Genomic DNA, 18,271 nt, shown 5'->3' on the forward strand with positions numbered 1-18,271 from the left:
TCCCCCCTAAGCCTTCTCTTTTGGAGGCTGAACAGGTTCAGGTCCTGCAGCCTGTCCTCATAGGGCCTGCCCTGCTGTCCCCTGATCATACGAGTGGCCCTCCTCTGGACCCTCTCCATGCTGTCCACATCCCTCTTGAAGTGTGGTGCCCAGAACTGGATGCAATACTCCAGCTGCAGCCTGACCAGTGCCGCATAGAGGGAGAGGATCACCTCCTTGGACCTGCTCGAGATGCATCTGTGGATGCATGCCAAGGTGCGGTTGGCCTTCCTGACTGCCTCCCCACACTGCCGATGTTCATCTTGGAGTCAATGATGACCCCCAGATCCTTTTCCGCCTCCGTGCTGACAAGAGGGGAGTTCCCCAACCTGTAGGCATGGTGCCAGTTGTTCCTCCCGAGGTGCATCACCTTGCACTTGTCTGTGTTGAAGCCCATCCTATTCTTGTCCGCCCACCCTTGTAACCTGTCTAGGTCTGATTGTAGCCTGTTGCATCCTTCCAATGTGCCCACGTCCCCCCACATCTTGGTGTCATCAGCAAATTTGAACAAGTGCTTTTTACCCCCTCATCCAAATCGCTGATGAAGATGTTGAACAGTGCGGGCCCGAGGACCGAGCCCTGGGGGACCCCACTGCCCACATCCTTCCAGGTTGAGAAGGACCCATCCACTACCACCCTCTGGGTGTGGCCCTCCAGCCAGTTGGCGACCCATTTGACTGTGTGGGTGTCTACACCACAGCCCCCCAGTTTCTTAATGAGAACAGGGTGAGAGACAGTGTCAAAAGCCTTCCGGAAGTCCAGGAAGATTATATCCACTGCTACCCCTGTGTCTAATGATCTGGTGATCTGATCGTAAAAGGCCACCAGGTTGGTCTGACAGGACCTGCCACTGATGAACCCATGTTGGTTGCCCCTAAGCATGCAGTCCCCTGCTGGCCCCTCCTGGATGTGTGCCAGCATAATTTTCTCGAACAGCTTGCCTAGGATCAAGGTGAGACTAACTGGCCTATAGTTTCCCGGGTCCTCCTTCCTGCCTTTTTTGAAGATGGGGACCACGTTGGCCCTCTTCCAGTCCTCCGGTACCTCACCAGAGCACCACGAGTGCTCGTGAAGCCGTGCCAGGGGACTTGCAATGACCTTGGCCAGTTCCTTTAGAACTCTAGGGTGGAGATCATCCGGGCTGGCTGACTTGAATACGTCCAACCCCTCCAGAAGCTCCCTAACTAAATCCTCGCTAACCCGTGGCCCAGGTGTGCCTCCCCCATGGCCCAAGGGGGGGCCCAGCAGGGAGGTGGCTGTTCTGGTCCCTACTTAGGAAGACGGAGACAAAGAAATTGTTAAACATGTTAGCTTTGCCGTCTGGTGTGACGACCAAGTTTCCCATGGCGTACTGCAAGGGCCCCACATTACCTGGGACCTTCTTTTTACCCCCTACGTATTTAAAAAAGGACTTCTTATTGTCCTTAATCTGGGAAACTAGCCCCAGATCCATCTCTGCCTTGGCCTTGGCCTTCCTAACTACCCCCCTACATTCATTATAATGCCATCTTTCTAATGCATAGTTCCAAGGGCTTCATTTGTGACTGTATTTTTTACCAGCTACATTGAAGAAATCAAGAGTGCTAATAATACAGAATGAACTTTAAACTACATTTAGGGTTCAATTCTACTCTCACTGCAGTTGATGGGAGTGTTTCCATTGAATCAATAGAGCAGAAGTCCCTGCAGGTTATTAGCAGGGCAAATTCTACCCAAAAAATGTGAAAGTTGTTAGTTTAATTAGATGTTAGCTAAACCCCTAAAAAGTTGATAAGAGACATCAGAGAGCTCAGGCCCAATATGGAGCTCCTCACTTAAGAAAATTAAATATTGTGTTTGATGGTTCCTTTTTTTGGGTGTGTAGGGGGGAGCCAGAGAGAGGTAACTTTTTCTGGAAAATGAAAGATTTGTATTAATATTCATAAAAAAGGAGAAGCCTCTGCCTCAATAAAGGTGCTATAACAAGGGAAAACTAAAGAAAGCTAGTCACTTCTCTGATAGAGGCATTTCTAAAAAAGTATTTGTGCTCTAATCATCATACCTATGAATCTTCCTGTAATGTTGAAAGGATTTGTTTTCCTCACAACGTGCATACATAAAGACATACATAGGTGAAGGATCAAATTCTGAAAAGAGACATCAGTGAAATATTCCTCCCACCTCCAACACTAGTTATTGTTGTCACCAAACTGGAATTCACTAAAACAAGCGACTAGATGTTATTCTGCCTAAACCTGACTGCCAATACCTAATTTACTCTGCATTATTAAGAATTCTATTTGTATCAGCCACCTTGCTAATTCTAAGTTGCTGTCTACATGTTCAAAAACATTATTGATTGACACTTAATGATACAACTCTATGACAATCTGGATGCAAGTTAAATGAACACTTTAAAAAGGCCTACCAGAGAGACGAAATACAATAAGGGATAATGAAAGTGAGTAATAATGTATTTCAAGAGTATATTATGGTGGGGTTTTTAAGTAACTGTATTTGTTCAGTCTATACAGGAGGTGTAGACTGCAGGGTCTGTATAATCGCATCAAAACCATTCCATGAACTATGCAACTGATTTTTGATTGACTGATTATCATTTTATAGGATCACTGCACTTTTAATAGAAACAATAAACTGCTTCTATATTTTCATACAGCTGTAATAAAGACAATGCAGCAAGGAGTTTCATTTTTTTAAAGATACATCTACCTGTCCAAATGCTATTTTTATAGTCCTAAACACTGCCTAAGCTATCTTTTAATATTACCTTCTTTTTTCCTTAACTTCCTTTGAAGAAAAATGTTATTGAAGCCCTATCAGCCTCTTTTGTGTTTAATCTGAATGGCTACTTGGTTTATTTTGATTAACTAGATATTTCCAGATTAAAAATGAAATTGGTTTGAGTAAGCTTTTAAAGTCAAAGTGTAATGGATAGAAGAACTGCCTCATTCCCAAGCACAATTATACTTCCTTACACAAAACCACCATTTAATTGTGCCTTAACAAACAAACAAACAAAAATTGGGGCAATTACTACCTCACATAGTTACAAGTTACTTAAATTTGATGAGCAACATTGATACATATTGTTCCCTAAAGAAGTAAAAGAAGTCACAGTCCTTTCTTAAGGGCTAGAGACAGACATTACTTATAAACCGGTTTAAGTGATCAGAAATGGGTTTAAACCTGTAACAGAACAGATGCTTAGTGTGCATAAACCAGTTTGTAAAATGACTGAAACCAGTTTGAGATAAACCTGGTTGAATGTAGTATCAGACTCACCTGATTTGGCTGAAACCAGTTTATGCAATGTCTGTCCCAGACCCCTTGCTGGATTAAGATAAATCAGACTCCCCCAGCATCTTGACATGCTCTCTGAGCTGGGCAGGGCTCTCTGTTCCACAGCAGGGCTGGCCCCATCCCTCTGCTCCCTTGCTGGAGCTCTGGCAGAGACTGCAGGCATCTGTCTGATTTCTTCCTGCTAAGCAGGAATTGTTCCCTCCCACCCCTCTGCTTTACACAGATACCTCTTAGCATTAGCTAGTAGACCACATGCTGGCTATGGTCTATGCTGTGTGAGAAGACAAAGGCAGACAGGCTTTTTGGAGCTAATCAACAGGTAGCTTAATGTCCTTCTTTGGAAAAGTTGTTAAAGAAGAGCTTGAACTAATGGAGAGAGGCTTTGTTTTCTTAATGGGCTGATAACACTGAGTTAGGGGTGATAAACATTACCTACTGGGCTGCTGGGGGGGAGGGGAGGCGGGGGAACAGATGACCCCTCCCCAGTCCTGCTGGGGCCTGGACACGCCCCCTCAGCTCAGCACTGAGGAAGGGAAGGGAGGGCCGCTTTAGTGCCCCCCAGCTTCTAGCCTGGGCCACTGCTTGCATATGCCTTCATTTTTTGAGTCCAGTGGGATGTCTGCATGCTTACAAACTGGTTTAGCCTAGCCAAGTTAGATTAACCTGAAAAGATTCAATTAATTTAGACTGAAGTTTTTTGAATGTTTGTCCCAAGGAGTTTACAATAAAAAACAAACTGATTAACATGATAAATTAGAAACAGACTGTATATAGATCAGAGGCATACAAGACACAGAGTGAAGGTACACAACAAATTTTCAAAAGCTCCTAATGATTTATGAGGCTAAGATCCATTTCCAAATGTGACATTACTTAATTACATCTTGGTCCCTAAAGTACTTTTGTCCTTAATCCTAAAGAGGTACAGAATACTCTCTCTATTTGGATGGTTTATAAATGCACATACATGTGACCTAACTTTGATAGGTTTCTAGCACTGACAATCTCAGTAAAATGAGTGGGAACTGTAATTGATCAGTACTTCTCAGGATCAGGCACTCAGTGTATTATGCTGATTGTTGCTTTACAAACAAGTATAAAAAATAGCACACAGGCATATGCTATTGTCACACAGGAACACAATCTACCTGTTGATTTGTTCTGGAGACAGACTCAGATATTTTAGCACCCTCGTCCTCTTCATTGTATTTCTCCTCTTCTTCACTTGATTCTGAGCAAGAATCAAACTCATCATTATAATATGCTTCTGCAATTTGTGGATCTTCAGGGATCTCTGGAATGAAACAAGAGTATAGATTTTATAGGAATCACTATATGAAAAGGTTACAAAAGTTATTTAAAAGTTGATGAGTATATAAACACACATACACATAAACATCTCTCTCTCTCTGCATATACATACATTTACTTAAAAAGACACAAGGTATTTTCATATCACCTACAAGGCAATGGATCCTTTAAAAAAATCAGACAGTAGAATCTGACCAGAGTCATGCCATTAGTGACAAAAAGGTACTGTTAAAACTGTTTCTGTCAAAAGGATAGAATCATACTAAGTTCTGTTAATTATGGCCCTCAGTGGATCTATAGTGATATATACCAGAGTAAATTTGGCTGAAATGACACAAACTGGGTTATACCTGTGTTACAGAGGGGTGAATTTAGTCACTACTTGATTTATTCCAACTTGCTTATTTTGTGGTAAATAAGATGGCTAAATTAAAAGGCAAAACAAATTAGATGAATGTCGGAATCATTCCATACATCATTGGAAAGAATAAAGGTAAGGCATAGGAGATATATTACACAAAAATATAATTACTTCTTTTGGCAGGGCAGTGTTGGTGCCTGCCACTTTAAGGGCCGAGCCAAACAGCCAGCAGGTGCTTAATTGCGGCAGCCATTTTAGATCCATGACTGCCTATATAAACAGGGTAGTTTGCTGCTGACAGGCCAGGCAGTAACACTGCCTTCCTGCAAGGCTGCTTGTAACAGCCTGGAGGTAAGGGCAGGAGCTGTAGGGGATGGTTTGGAGGCTCCTGGCCCTGGGCATAACCTAAAACTGCACCCTGCCAGGAGTGGGTGGCCTGGTGGGGCTCTCAGTGGTGTGGGAGCCCCCAGGAAATGCCAAGCCAGTTACCACCTTGGTGAAAGGCGAGTAGGGGAAACTTAACCCCACCCCTCACCTTTGGGTGGGCCATATAATATCAGAGCAGGGCAGACCAGGTAAGCTTCTGGACGTGCCTGAGCCTGCTGGGGGAGTGACCCTGCAGGGTCAGGCACACTTCCAGGAGCACCTGAGCTGGGAATGGGGGACCGCGATCCCTAAGTGCAGGCAGGATGTGAAAACCCAACCGAGGCACTCAGCTGGTCTATGCTGTGACCAGGACCGGAAGGGTCAAAAGGGCCAGGGGCCCACCACGAGGAATGCCCATGATGAGCGAAGAAGCTCAGGGTCCCGACTGGCCTGAGACAGGGCCAGGGCTTACGGAAGCCAAAGGTCCCAAATTGGGGGCCACAGTGAAGGGGTGGAACGGAGCTACAGATAGCTCCTGCAATATCAGGGTGTAAAATGGGCAGCCTCCCACCTTAATTAACAACCTAATTATATTCCATCAAGGTGTGGTGGGTGAGTCATATGGGTGGCGTGTCCAGAGGCAGTTTTCCAGAGGAAACTAGCCCTGAGGCTAGCCAGGGACCCCACTTTGCCACACATCCCTGTCCTTTCTCCACTTGCAAAACATTTTCAAAGGATTAAAAATAGTACGTTTTATGATTTATAGATTCAACTTGCATACATCAGGCCGTGAGTTTGGCTAGTTTACAATGACATGGAACCTACTCTTAATGTTAGCTACTTACTTTCCTTTTCCCCAGTCTACCTCTAGATGATGTAACATTACAGATTCTGCAACAGATTTTTCCATTTTTCTTTAACTTTTTCACTGAGTTTTTCACAGATTTCTACCTCACTGACACCGGTATTATATCAAAGTAACTCCATCATCATCAAAGGAATAATGCCTGAATAATACCGGAGTTAAGGACAGAATCAGCCCCCCCGTCTTCTGAGTCAGGCAGACCTAGAACAAAGAGCAACAATTCATCTTGAAATGCCAAGCTTAAAGCACGGGCTGAAGACACTTATTCTGAATTATATTTTTTGGGATGTGGAAATATGCACTTAGCCCCCCAAGAAATCATAGGGCCTCAGCAAGACTAGGAAATAACTATGGGAACCTTTTCTTCCTGAAAAATTTGTGAGGGCTTTGAAAATGTAAAATTAGGTTTTAGTCCTCCTTTATTACCTGGGATTTAAAGTACTGAGCATGGAATATTTTTCCTTTTTTATTTTAATAACTTCAGTTCTCAAACACATACATGTACTCACACTGATTTATACCAGTTATACCAGTTCCTTCAATAGTATCATGCAAGAATGAACTCTGAAAAAGTATAAGACTAATCTTTATAGTTTTGTGATTCATGACTGAAAAACAATACTCTTGTATTGTTTTACAGAAGTGAATAAATGTCAATCATCAAAAGTTAACACTGTAAAGGCTACTCTGTACTCTATACTTTAACATTTGTATCCTGGAATTCATGTTTACAGTGCCTAAATTAGTATTTACAATCATATTACTGATTAATTGGCATTCAATGAGCTTGCATTCAAACAGGTACAAAAAGGGTAATCTAGACAAATCAGCAAAGGATGCAGAATTTAGCATCAGTACTTCTTGATAATTACATTTACCTAGCAAGGGTGAAAAAAACAAGGCTGGGAAAAATGAATATGTTTTTATTTCAATAAAATAAGATGTCTTGGAATCAGTAGAATCAGGACATTAATTTTCTTTTAAAAATATAGCTATTAAGAAAAAATTCTGGGGTGGGAGATCTCAAAACTCCAGGATCTAGTAACATAATTAATCAAATGAATTGGCATGCATGCCTACCTAAAATGCATATTAACTACATACAATTATAATCTAAAGAATGAACCCTTCATTAAAAGGAAGAATCTGTATTAGTCTCCATCACAGGAGAGAAAATCATATATTTTCAATTATTTTTCTTTTATCCATACCATAAAACTGAGTAATTTAAATATCTTTGCTTTTTTTAAGGTGCAGTGGATTGTTTCCTTTCAATGACAATGGAATAATGAATATTTGATTGGTTAAAGTGACTTCTTTTTGGGGGTGCATCCTCTGAAGTTATCTCTTCAGGCACTGGGAAGGATGAAAAAAAAAAAAGAAATCATAAAAGCTTAGAAATTGTGGCAAATTAGCCTGCTGCTCCTACGTAGCCTGCATAACTATTTTATGACTTAGAAACCCAAGTGAAGCTGTGTCAGCATTTTGGATGCAAATCAAATATATAAAACAAGATATTTGTCAAAAGACACATTAGAGATAGAACATAACATTCAAGCATCATTTAGATAGGAAACCTCTTTTGGATTGTGCAGTAGGCAAATGTGAGTTTTAACTTTATCACTGAATCCTCTTTGCTATGGTTTTACAGATTAGGCTACCTTTTTCCAAACCACAATAATTCAAATATTATAAAAGCCTTTGTCTGTCTGTCTGTCCATAACTCTTTATTTGCACTCTGGTTGGCTATCTTGGCAGCCAATCAGAGTGCTCTACACAGACAGACACAGATGGTGGAGCTCCACTAAGACAGTGGGAACTGAGGGACCAGACGGGAGGGAGGTGAAGGGGGATGGCAGGGACCGGAGCACTATCATGGCGGGGGGGACTGGAGTGCTGATCCTGGCCCCTGCCCGAAGTAGGGAGGGGAGGGGAGAAGAGGAGAGGGAATGGCTCAGGCCCTGGCCCCAGGCCTGGCCTGAAGTGGTGGGGGGAGGTGGGGAATGGCCCAGACCCTGGCCCCAGCCCAAAGCAGCGGGAGGGAGGCAGGGAGCGGCCCCGGCCCCAGCCCCAGCCCCAGTCCCGGCCTGAAGCAGCAGGGGAGAGGCAGGGAGCGGCCCTGGCCATGGTCCAGAGTGCAAGGTGGGAGGTGGGGAGTGGATCTGGCCCTGGCCTGAGACAGGGAGGGGGAGCCAGACGCAGGCCTCTATCCCTGCCCCACCTCCCTGTCATTCTTGATGGCCAATTTGCTAGTAAGTTATAACACTTATGGCTTTTAACTTTATTTCTTTGTGTAAAATAAATTTTTTTCATCGAAATGCAACTATTTAAAAATACATTCTACTAAGCATTTATAATTTTTTTTTTTACGGAATTGTACATTAAGTGTTGCTAATTCATTACTAGAATGAAAATTGGATTTGATTTTGATCAGGATATATAGACCTTCTGGGAAAAACCATCATAGCCCTAGTGAAGTTAATAAGTTTATGTTGATTTATACCAGTTAAGCATCTGGCCAGCTCTTTCTTCAAACAATTTGTTATGATAAAATATAAGAGTAGGGTATGAACATCTTTCCTTTAAAAATATTGTATACAATAAAATAGCCCTACTTGGAAACTACTGTAATATACTCTGATAATAATTCAATGGAGGTAGACAAATATTCAAGTGATGGACTGAGAATTACCCATCCTGAATTATTTTTAGGAGCTAGGGCCCTAAATTGTTCGTTGACATTGGTTAAGAGTCAGGCATTTTTGTCTTTTAATTCCAGTCTTTGTGTTTCCCTTGAGCAAACAACTTCATTTCTATGCATTTCAGTTTCCTCACATAGGAAAACTACTCTTGATGTAAATGTTTCCTGTTAAGGTCTCAACTCAGCATATACTTCAGTGCCTTTTTAAAAAAATAAATAATAATATATTCTGCTGCATAATGATGACTAGCTCACTCAGGCCCTTAAAAAAAAATATCAACATTTACCAAATCATCAAGTCATTGCTCATAGTATCTGAAACCCTGCAGTAGTTTCCTTCATCTAGAATGAGTATAGGATATCAAGTATAGTAAAGATGGTTTAACTGCATATTAATTTATAGACATAAGTTGCGTGTCTACACTGCAGTCACTACCACGATCACATCTTGTATAGGAAAACTTAAGCTAACTTTAAACTACCTTGACTACTGCTAGAAACGTAACTGCAGCAGTGTGGAACTTTATATATGCTGCATAATGTAACCAAAAAGCTAGGTAACTACTTATGCTGCTGTGACTAAATTGCAGTCAGTGCCTGAGCTAGTTTCCCCCCTCTGGGGCTATGGTCCCAACATGTACAAACATTCAGCTAGATCAAGCATGGAGTAGCTCAATCTACAAAGCATGCCTCCTTAAGTGAACTCAGATTGGGCTGGGCATTTTTTGCCCAATCTAAACTCCCTGAATATATGCACAGTTCAGCACTTAAATGGACCTAACTCTACCCCTGAACTGAAGCAAGGGCAGAATCTAATCTTCAGCTCACTCACCCTCTCTTTCTTACTTAGGCAAAAGCAGCCTATTCAGCTGTGAGGGGGTTAAAACTTTAGTGCTTCTTTGCTGCTAAGAGGGTCACTTCCCAGCCAGTATGTGTGTTGGATATTTTTGTGCCCTAGGTGCAGCACTCTGCACTTGTCCTTGTTGTACTGCATCCTATTGTGTACTGCCCACTTTTCTAACCTGTCCAGGTCTACCTACAATCATTTCCTACCCTCTGGAGTGTGCACTTCCCCCACAATTGTATTGTCTGCAAACTTGGACAGAGTACACTTCACACCCACATCCAAGTCACTGATGAAGATACTGAAGAGTACAGGTCCAAGGACAGAACCCTGCGGGACCACACTTCCCACATCCTTCCAGGTCGATACCAATCCATCTACTATCACTCTCTGGGTGTGACCGCTAAGCCAATTTGCCACCCACTGGACCGTGTAAACACCTGTCACAGCCTCTTTATTTATGAGAATAGGATGATATATTGTATTGAAGGCCTCGCTAAAGTCCAAGAAAATGACATCCATCTCTACTCCTGCACCTAAGCATTTTGTAACCCTGTCGTAAAATGAAACCAGATTGGTTGGAGTACTGTGTCCAGTTTTGGGCACTGCACTTCAAGAATGCGGAGAATCTTTAGAAGGTTCAGAGGAGGGCCACTCATATGGTCAGAGGCCTGCAGGCAAGGCCGTACGAGGAGACACTGAGGACCTAATCTCTTCAGCCTGTGCAAGAGAAGGCTGAGAGGTGATCTTGTGGCTGCCTATAAATTCATCAGGGAAGGACAGCAGGGAATAGGAGATGTTCTATTTACTACGACACCCCCTGGAATAACTAGGAACAATGGCCACAAATTGATGAAAGGCGGATTTAGGTTGGATATTAGAAAGAACTTCTTCACAGTAAGGGTTGCCAGAATCTGGAATGGGCTTCCAAGGGAGGTGGTGCTCTTCCCTACCTTGGGGGTCTTCAAGAGGAGATTGGGCAAGCACCTAGCTGGGGTCATCTGACCCCAACGCTCTTTCCTGCCCAGAGCAGGGGGTCAGACTCGATGACCTACTGAGGTCCCTTCCGACCCTAATATCTATGAATCTACCCCTTGCAAGTCACACCTGCTCCGCCACCTGCTTCCTTCCACTACCCCACCTGTGCGTTGCACCGGCCCCCCCACCCTACTCACAGGTCATGTCCCTACATCCCCCAGCAGACAGACACCAATTCTCTCCAGCCTGCTGGACCCCAACCCCCCCAGCCATTTTGAATCAATTTAACCTCCCCTTAACACCCTTGAATGTCTGTACTTAGTCTGTGAGTTGAACAACAAGCTACACAGTGGAGAATGAAATATATTTTGGCCTCTCAGTAAATATTGCTTCATGCTCATCTTTTAAGCAATTGGCAGTGAGACCTTGTGAAGCTATGTAAACATTGTAAAGTGCTGTAAATATTTGCTACAAAATACATATATGTTCTTGAAAATATTCTACACTGATCTTAGTAACCGCACTCTTTAATTACTTTTTAATTTTATACTTTGCATCCAGTTAAAGTTTTCTGTATACACTGCAAATCATTGAAGAATGCACCTAGTCAATGACCCATCAAGAGTTAAGATTTCCATGACAGGTTTAAGATAACTGCTCCCATTCTGAGCAGATCTAAGTATGACTGACCCAGGTTAAATATAGGGACATTTTCTAGTCATAATTATTAACACATCAAACAAAATCAATTGAAAAATACTTCAGAAAATAATGGCAACTGGGTGCACCTACACATACATTAATGTGCCATTATTAGTGCTCATTAAGTTTAGTACCTCTAACATAAGGTACTAACTAAATGTGCACTAACCAGTGCTACTGTGCATTAGCATCAGTGCATAGTCTTTTTGTGATACTTACTGCGCAGTAGACTAATTATATTGCGCATTAGCACAGCTGTTGCTGTGACATGATAATGTGCAGTAGAATTAGTTTACTACACATTAAACATCTTGTATAGATGCACCTACTGTGTAAGAATTTATTTTGCTATCCCATGCTTTCAAAATGTTTGTAGCTTTTATATAAATGGTAACTAAAGATTACCATTATTCTATTTTTGAATCTACATTTATTCCAATATCAGTTGAAAACATCTTTCAGGAGAATATTTTGAGAAAAGATGAGAAGTTACACCAAAACATCTATCAAATAATTTGCATCTCCTTTGGGTCACAGGAATGATGAAAAAGGGCTATTGCTTGATTTTCCTCTGTCTAGGTATTTTAATGACTGATTTACACACATATGGTGCTGTAAATACAGTTATATACAAATAAGACCATTAGAAAAAGGACAGATTTATTTGCATAAGAGCAGTACTTAACACCTACTATAAATGGTAAATATGGTCATATAATTTAAATAAGGATGCATGGTTTTTATAACAATGATATCATCATTATGTTCTGTTATATTGGCTTGTAAATATAGTCCCCACATACCTAGTGAAGCTACTATATTCCAAGGTGCTATGCGTAAAATAGTCTCAAGTAGGCCAAATTGATCCTTGTAATTACCTTTGGAATAGTTACCTAAATGGCACGCACAAATGACGTTTCCACAATGCCAACTGTGTGTATAAAATGGGGATCCTTTAAAAACATGTTCTAAAATATTTAAGGCTTTTTTCCGCTTTTCCACTTAGAATTTAAAACATATTTAACAACTATCCAAAAACTCCAAGAAAGCTTCTGAAAAACTAGAGTGTGAAAAAATTAACAGCAGTATCTTAGAATGTCTGAACATTTTCTAATTGAGATTCAGCAGAAACTTTTTCCACTTGAAATTCAAAGCAATACAACCATAACGTACAATTAGCAATGGAAATATAAAATAATGTATGCAATTATTGTAATGTACTTAGCTATTTTGGAATTATAATGAAATCAGGGCGTTTGCCAGATGTAACATATTGCAACATATTTATTAAAGTTAATGAATTTAAAATACTATAATCAGTGGAATATATAAAAATAAAAGAGAATAGAATACAAAACACAAGTTAGATAAATAGAGCTCTCCAATGGAAAAAGGTGAGACAGAAAAAGTTTATAATACTTGAAAAGTTATTAGGTATCCAGGTTGTAGCTGTGTTGGTCTAGAGGAAAATGCAATCAGGACTCATAGTAAAGATGATATCTTTTAGTAGACCAACAAGATTTTTGCAAAATTTTTTTCTTTAATTGCAAGCTTTCAGGCACAACCACCCTTCATCAGGCATTGGAGAAAAGATTGTAACAGTTCTCCTGGGTAGAAATGAAAGCCCATATTTCATAGGATTTCACAGAGTAGTCAATAGATAGAAAACTCCTCTGGGCAATCAGTTCATAGCTGGTGTAGAGTCTCAGGTTTCAGATGGTCATGGTTGTTTCCTGCTTGGGAAAATATGAAGATTTCATTTTTTAATAATCAGCTAAAATTCGATATCTTCCATGTGTCAGGTATCCAGGTTATAGCCGTATTGGTCTACAGGAAAAACCAATCAGGACTCATAGTAGAGATGATATCTTTTATTAGACCAACAAGATTTTTGCAAACAACTTTCATTTCTACCCAGGAGAACTTTTACAATCTTTTCTCCAATACCAGATGAAGGGTGTTTGTGCCCAAAAGCTTGGAATTAAAGACATTTTTTTGCAAAAATTTTGTTGGTTTAAAAAAAAGATATCATCTCTACTACGAGTCCTGATTGCCTTTTCCTCCAGACAAATACAGCTACAACCTGGATATCTGACATATGGAAGATATTGAATTTTAGCTGATTTTTAAAAATGAAATCTTCATATTTTCCCAAGCAGGAAACAACTGTGACCACCTGAAACCTGAGATCCTCCTCCTGCCTTTGTTTCAAGGTAATTTGCATCATCACAGAACCTCACAGGAATGAGAAGCTTCATACCAACTATGAACTGATTGCCCAGAGGAGTCTTTCTTCTACTGACTCCTCTGTGAAATCCTACGAAATATGAACTAACATTTCTACCCATGAGAACTTTTACAATCTTTTCTCCAATGCCTAATGAAGGGTGTTTGTGCCCGAAAGCTTGCAATTAAAGAACTTTTTTGCAAAAATCTTGTTGGCCTAATAAAAGATATTGTCTCTACTACAAGTCTTGATTGCCTTGGAAAGTTATTAGCACTTGAGGAAACAGCTCATTGGTGAGGTCCTGGGTAGATTATTACTGACAAAATACAGAATAGTGACTGAAAACAAAGGGCAAACTTTCTCAGTTCCATTAATTTCAGGAGGTAAAGATCTCCAAAGTTTTCATAGGGGAAAGAACCCATCTTCTTTTTCTTATCCTCTCCACTTTCAGCAGGGTTACTGAGAGCAAGATTTGACTTCAGGCCCGATGTTCTACTATATATACTATAACTATACTATATATACTGTAACTTAAGTATTATTGACTCCTTCCTAAGCACAAAAATGTTTAGCTTGAGTTAAGTGCTGCTCTAGACACAAGCTAGTGATGCTGAATCTCCAGCTAGTGACAGAGTGGAAATGCAGTGACTGGAGTTGAAAACCTCATCAACTACTTCCCAATTACCCTGCCTTGCAGTGGTATTGTATCTCAATGCTTCTCTTTCACTCTGCTCTCACTCCAATGTGGCAGTGAAGACAAGCCGTTGCAAATATACCATGTCTGGGTTAACTATATTTGCATATATGGTTTAATAAACAATTTTAAAATAAATATTTGTTCCCACTCTCGTTTTCCATATCTTTTCAGCCATGAAATTCATATGAATATAAAGTGGCTCTTTGAGCCAAAAATGAGTACACAGCTTTACATTTTCATTCCATATTCTTTTTTTATCACTAGATGAATCACTTAATTGTGAGGATGAAATGATAAAAAATATACAGTTTGACGACTCCAGAAATTAAATGTTTGGGTATTTCACAGCAATACTGCAAAGCACCATGAGAACCCCATATGAGGACAGCAACAAGAGGGAACTGATAATACAGTATTGCTGATTTTTATTAAACATGTAGGACCCCAGTCTACTCCCACTTACAGCAATATAAATCAAGATTAACTCTACCGATGCCAGTTATATCAGTATGAAATGTGTATGACAAGAGAATTAGCCCATACTACAGTTTACATTACTCTTACACCCCTGCCAGCTGGGGAGATAAAAAGCACAAGGTGATCTGATGTGTGATCCACACAATTGGCTTCCTACCACGCCACACATGCCTGGTAGGAGGTATTATTGTGGCATCAAGCATTAGATCCCATAAGCCTTATTACCTGGAGCTGAAGGGACTCCCAGGCATGGAAGCACATACTGCGCCCCCATGGCTGGAAGCCCTGTCACCTGCCTCTGTGGGCAGTATTTCCTTTTACAAGGCATCTGGTAACATGAGTTGGATCTGCAAGTGATTTCTTCCCTCATTCCTGCTTCTGTACAGCTTGTAATGCTGCACCATCAATTATGATTGCCCTCTTGTCATGTCATGATATAGAAATGAGCTACTCTGGTAGGTTAATGTTGCACTCCGCAGATATATTTGACCTCCTGCCTTGAAGAACTAAGTGCTCACTAATGGATACCCTGAAGTAGTTTATGGCTATTAGAATATAGCTTGCTGATTTTTAAATGCTCTTTCTAAAACAGCGTTTTTGATGGTGGATGTAAGCAAGATTACCTTTTATGTGTAAACCAGTCCATTTTAGGTCAAAGATACTTAGGAAAGGGCTATAAATACACCTTCTATATCAAAGTTCTAAATGTTCCCTGAAATATCTGGGAGCCTGGCTACATTTTTAGGCTAAACACAGACATTCAAAAGGCCCGAGCCTGAATCTATTCAATCTTGGCAGGTTAGTCTAAACTGCATTGAACTGGCAAGCAAGTGAATAGACATTCACTTTTGATTCCAGAAATACAGCCACATGCCTGCAGTGGCTCAGGCCAGATGCTGGGGGGCATTACAGTGAGCCCTCCCTTCCCTTCTGCAGTGGCAGGAAGGCTGGAGAGAAGCCCTCCAGGCTTTTCCTCCCTTCCACACTCCCTGCTTGAGCTGGGGGGAGAAGGGGGCATGGCCAGGCCCTGACAGGCAGCTGAGTACGACTGGGGAGGGGTTTAAAGTGCCACCTTGGCCTCCACTTTTCCCAGCCGGGGTGTGCCTGGAAGAGAATGGGGGAAGCAGCCCCAGCCAGGTCTTTCCCTGCTCACGGCTCAAGCAGCAGGAGTGGGGCATGGGCAGATGCCAGCTGGTGGTGGCACCCTGAGAAGGAGATGTGGTAGGGGGGTTTAAACCTCCCTCCCTACTCCTTCCCACTGGCATGGAACCCCAGCTGCGAAAATCCCATTTGGTAGGGACATAGTATCCCCTGCCAGGCTTACCCCTACTGCTGAAGTGGCAAGCAGGGAAAAGCCTGGCAGGGGCTGCTGTGTTCTTGCCAGGCAGGCCCCAGCTGGGGTCCTGTGCTGGTGGTAAAGGGGAGGGAGGAAGTATTAATTTCCCACTCCCCATCCCCAACTTTGCCTCAGGGGTCTGGCCTAGGGTCTGGCCATACCCCCACCCCCGAGTGAGGAAAAGCCCGGCATGGGCTGCAGTCCAGAGCAGGGTTTCCCACCCCAGCCCCTTCTCAGCCAGCTGGAGCAGTGAAAGTGCTCCAGTTGGGGAGCAAAGGAGTGGGGCCAACTCTGCTCTGCTGGAGCAGATAGTACAGCACAGCCCAGCTCAGGCTGCAAAGTATCCTGGGATGCTGGGTACTGTGACAGAACTTAAACTAGGAACGGGTCTGGGGCAGAAGTTCCCTAAACTGGTTTGAGCTAAGTTGTTTAAGTTTGAAACTGCATTCAACAAGGTTTATCTTAAACCAGTTCTGGCCATTTTGAAAGCAGTTTATGTGCACTGAACTTCTGTTCTGTTACTCATTTAAACCAGTTTCTGATCACTTAAACTGGTTTATGTGTAACTTTCTGTTCATAGCCCTCAGCACAGCTGGTGGCTCAACAGCTGATTTCTATTTTCCTTCCCTTAGTAAATCGGCATTGGAAATAGTTAACATTTCCCACTATCAATTTCATTACAGAAGACAAATAGAAAGTGGATGGACAAGTCTATCAGACTGCCCCCTGTTCTTGCTTATAGTACTGCACACTCAGGACTTGACTACACAAGGAAGCTGTTGCACAGTGAGCTACACTGTGTGGATTTATAGCTTGCTAGGTACTTTGCGTTAACATTGCACACAATCTTCATGCTCCACTTTCAAATTACAACAAGCTACCTCACACAAATATATCTTTATACAAATTAGTGCAGATTATCTAACACATTGTAAATTTGCACCCTAGCTTAATATGAGGTAACTTTTCAATGTAGGCAAGCTCCCAGTGACTAGTTTTAGAATACTTAGATGATGAAAGTTCTATTACTTCCCCCCAAAATAAGATTTGAACATCAAGATTTCTCACTAAGTATTAAATCCAACTTGAATATACTTTTCTCCCATAGAATCATAGAAAATTAGGATTGGAAGGGACCTCAGGAGGTCATCTAGTCCAACCCCCGTTCAAACCAGTACTATCCCAAACTAAATCATCTCAGCTAAGGCTTTGTCTTGCTGAGTCTTAAAAACCTCCAAGGATGGAGAATCCACAACCTCTCTGGGTAACCTGTTCCAGTGTTTTACTACCTACCTAGTGAGAATGTTTTTTCTCATATCTAACCTAAACTTCCCTTGCTGCAACTTGAGACCATTGTACCTGTTCTGACACCACTGAGAACAGTCTAGCTCCAGCCTCCTTGGAACCTCCCTTCAGGTAGGTGAAGGCTGTTATGAAATCCCCTCTGTCTTCTCTCCTCTAGACTAAATAAGCCCAGTTCCCTCAGTCTCTCCTCAAAAGCATGGGTGACTGGTGCCACCTGAGTCAGGGGGCACATGCCCCCCCCCAGCAGCCAGTCAGTGACTGGGGGGGGAGGGGGCAGAGGGCCCTGTAGCCGACTGCACAGACCAGGAAGTGCAAGTGGTGCTCCCGGAAGCAGCCATGGCACTCCTTGAAGTGCCACTGGTGCTTCACCTGGTGCCCCCCAATCCCCACCACTGCTCAAGTTATGTGCCCCAAGCCCCTCATCATTTTTGTTGCCCTCTGCTGGACTCATTCCAATTTGACCATATCCTTTCTGTAGTGGGGAGCCACAAAACTGTACTCCAGATGTGGTCTCACCAGTGCTGAATAGAGGGGAAGAATCATTTCCCTTGATCTGCCGGTAACACTCCTATCAACAAAGCCCAGTATGCCATTAACCTTTTTAGCAATAAGGGTACACTGCCAGCTCACATCCAGCTTACTGTCCACTGTAACTCCCAGGTCCTTTTCTGCAGAGCTGCTGCCCAGGCAGTGAGCCCCCAACCTGTACTGGTAAATGGGATTGTTCCATCCTAAGTGCAGGACTTTGCACTTGTCCTTGTT

The 18,271-nt window shown here is 42.1% G+C and overlaps 1 protein-coding gene across 6 annotated transcripts in view; it reads right to left on the minus strand.

Moving 5' to 3' along the window:
• The window catches only part of NEK11 (NIMA related kinase 11), a 195,823-nt gene that overhangs the window by 56,208 nt on the left and 121,344 nt on the right, over positions 1-18,271 (minus strand). For all 6 annotated transcript variants that reach the window (XM_090046394.1, XM_090046397.1, XM_090046399.1 and 3 more), the window contains one exon: positions 4,488-4,633. In XM_090046394.1, the coding sequence (XP_089902520.1) occupies positions 4,488-4,633 (146 nt within the window). The remainder of the gene's footprint in view (positions 1-4,487; positions 4,634-18,271) is intronic.

Source organism: Crocodylus siamensis, chromosome 5 (assembly GCF_052110815.1).
Source record: "Crocodylus siamensis isolate JL-2025a chromosome 5, ASM5211081v1, whole genome shotgun sequence".
Taxonomy (NCBI): Eukaryota; Metazoa; Chordata; order Crocodylia; family Crocodylidae; genus Crocodylus; species Crocodylus siamensis.